Source organism: Phytophthora parasitica, assembly GCF_000247585.1.
Source record: "Phytophthora parasitica INRA-310 unplaced genomic scaffold supercont2.202, whole genome shotgun sequence".
NCBI lineage: Eukaryota > Oomycota > Peronosporomycetes > Peronosporales > Peronosporaceae > Phytophthora > Phytophthora nicotianae.
The window spans coordinates 1,520-2,981 of NW_008649188.1; the positions used below are offsets into that span (position 1 = coordinate 1,520).

Below are 1,462 nucleotides of genomic sequence, written 5' to 3' on the forward strand. Positions count from 1 at the left end.
TATAAAGTTGCGTTTTGTGCTTTAACGTCGAAGTGCGTAGCATTGCAAAGATATTTTGCATTAATGCGTCTTCATCAGGGGTCACCGCGTCGTCACATATTGTTTTTTTCTGTTGTTAGTATGATTCGCTGCCCAGTGACAATAGGTTTCTTCTTCAATTGGTCATCAATAGCTGGTATACGTCTAGAAACAGCTCTAAATCTTCGCTTCCGGATATTGAGTGCACTATAGTCCAGACGTTCCACAGCACAATTATACAGTATCGTGGACACTACATCACTGTTCGACCACGGCTGGTTTGAAGCTACCTGCTCAGCACGAAGCTGCTTAAGAAGTGAGAACTCTTGTGCAGAAAATTCTCTTACAGCGTCATACTCCGGCTCTAACCCCAATAACCCAACAAAATTTTCACGAGTGAGATACTTCCGTTTGCTGTAAGTGATAGACAGCAGCGAGCGAATATCTTCTGTAGGTGCATTTTTGGCAAGAAGGTCCGCCTCCACACTGTTCGTTTGAAGTTGAATCAAGTCGAAAAGACGCTCCCATGGTCGATGTTCCGCTGGTGGTGCCGCATTACCGCGGTATATTTCACTTGGGGTAGCATTGCTGAGTTCCGTAGCCATAAGTTTTCTTTTATATTCTACTTGAGGTGACTCTGAAATGAGATCATTGCACATGATGGCTGCTTGACAAACACTTCGAAAGTTGGTGCCCTCAAACTTGGGATTTCTGTGGTACTTGGCACCTACATTTAAATTATGCTACATTGTGCGGTTAGTGGACGTATTAAATTGCTCAGCATATACTCTTAAAATCTCAAACCTGTAAAATGAATATGTCAAGTATGCGCAGCCCAACTTCAACTGACAGAACTCGATCAAGAAGCTTACGGAGCTTGGAATGAATGGCCTCCAGTTGACTAGTAGAGATGACGCGAACTTCTCCCCCTGCTTCAGTATACTGATTCTCGGCAACATAGAGATCACCACGACGAACTTGTGCTAAATTACTTGCTACACAACCTTCCCATTCTGACTGCTTCACGGAGATAGCTGTTGGGTCCAGCGCTTTTAATGTCGCCGCGAGCCGATGCTCGCAATCCTCAGGAGTGCGTAAATTGCGCTGGACGTCGTAGATAGCTGCTGACAGTTGTCCAGCGAGTCACCTTTTTGTAGAACTATCGCTCACTTTGTCTGTAAATCTAGTAATGACATGGAAGGGGTCTTGTTTGATCTCTACTCCATCGCCAAAAACTCTCTCGATGAGATTACGATTAGCATTAGCGTTGTTGCACACACATATCCGTGGACCATCGGACGCATTACCCATCTTAGATACGAGACTTTGCAAAAGAGTTTCCGTCTCGGCATGATTTTCCGATTTAGTTAGTGTTCTTCCCATTATTTGACCTACCTCGTTTTGTACTAGCAGCAACATTCGAATGCTTGCCGACTGTTCTTTA

The 1,462-nt window shown here is 44.3% G+C and overlaps 1 protein-coding gene across 1 annotated transcript; it reads right to left on the reverse strand.

The window, feature by feature from the left end:
- Window positions 1-92: 92 nt before the first annotated feature.
- On the reverse strand, window positions 93-776 carry PPTG_19842 (hypothetical protein; the record flags this gene model as incomplete). Its single annotated transcript, XM_008918413.1, has 1 exon — window positions 93-776. The coding sequence occupies exon 1, from the start codon at window positions 675-677 to the stop codon at window positions 93-95; it is 585 nt and encodes a 194-aa protein (XP_008916661.1). The 5' UTR covers window positions 678-776.
- Between the last annotated feature and the right edge of the window lie 686 nt (window positions 777-1,462).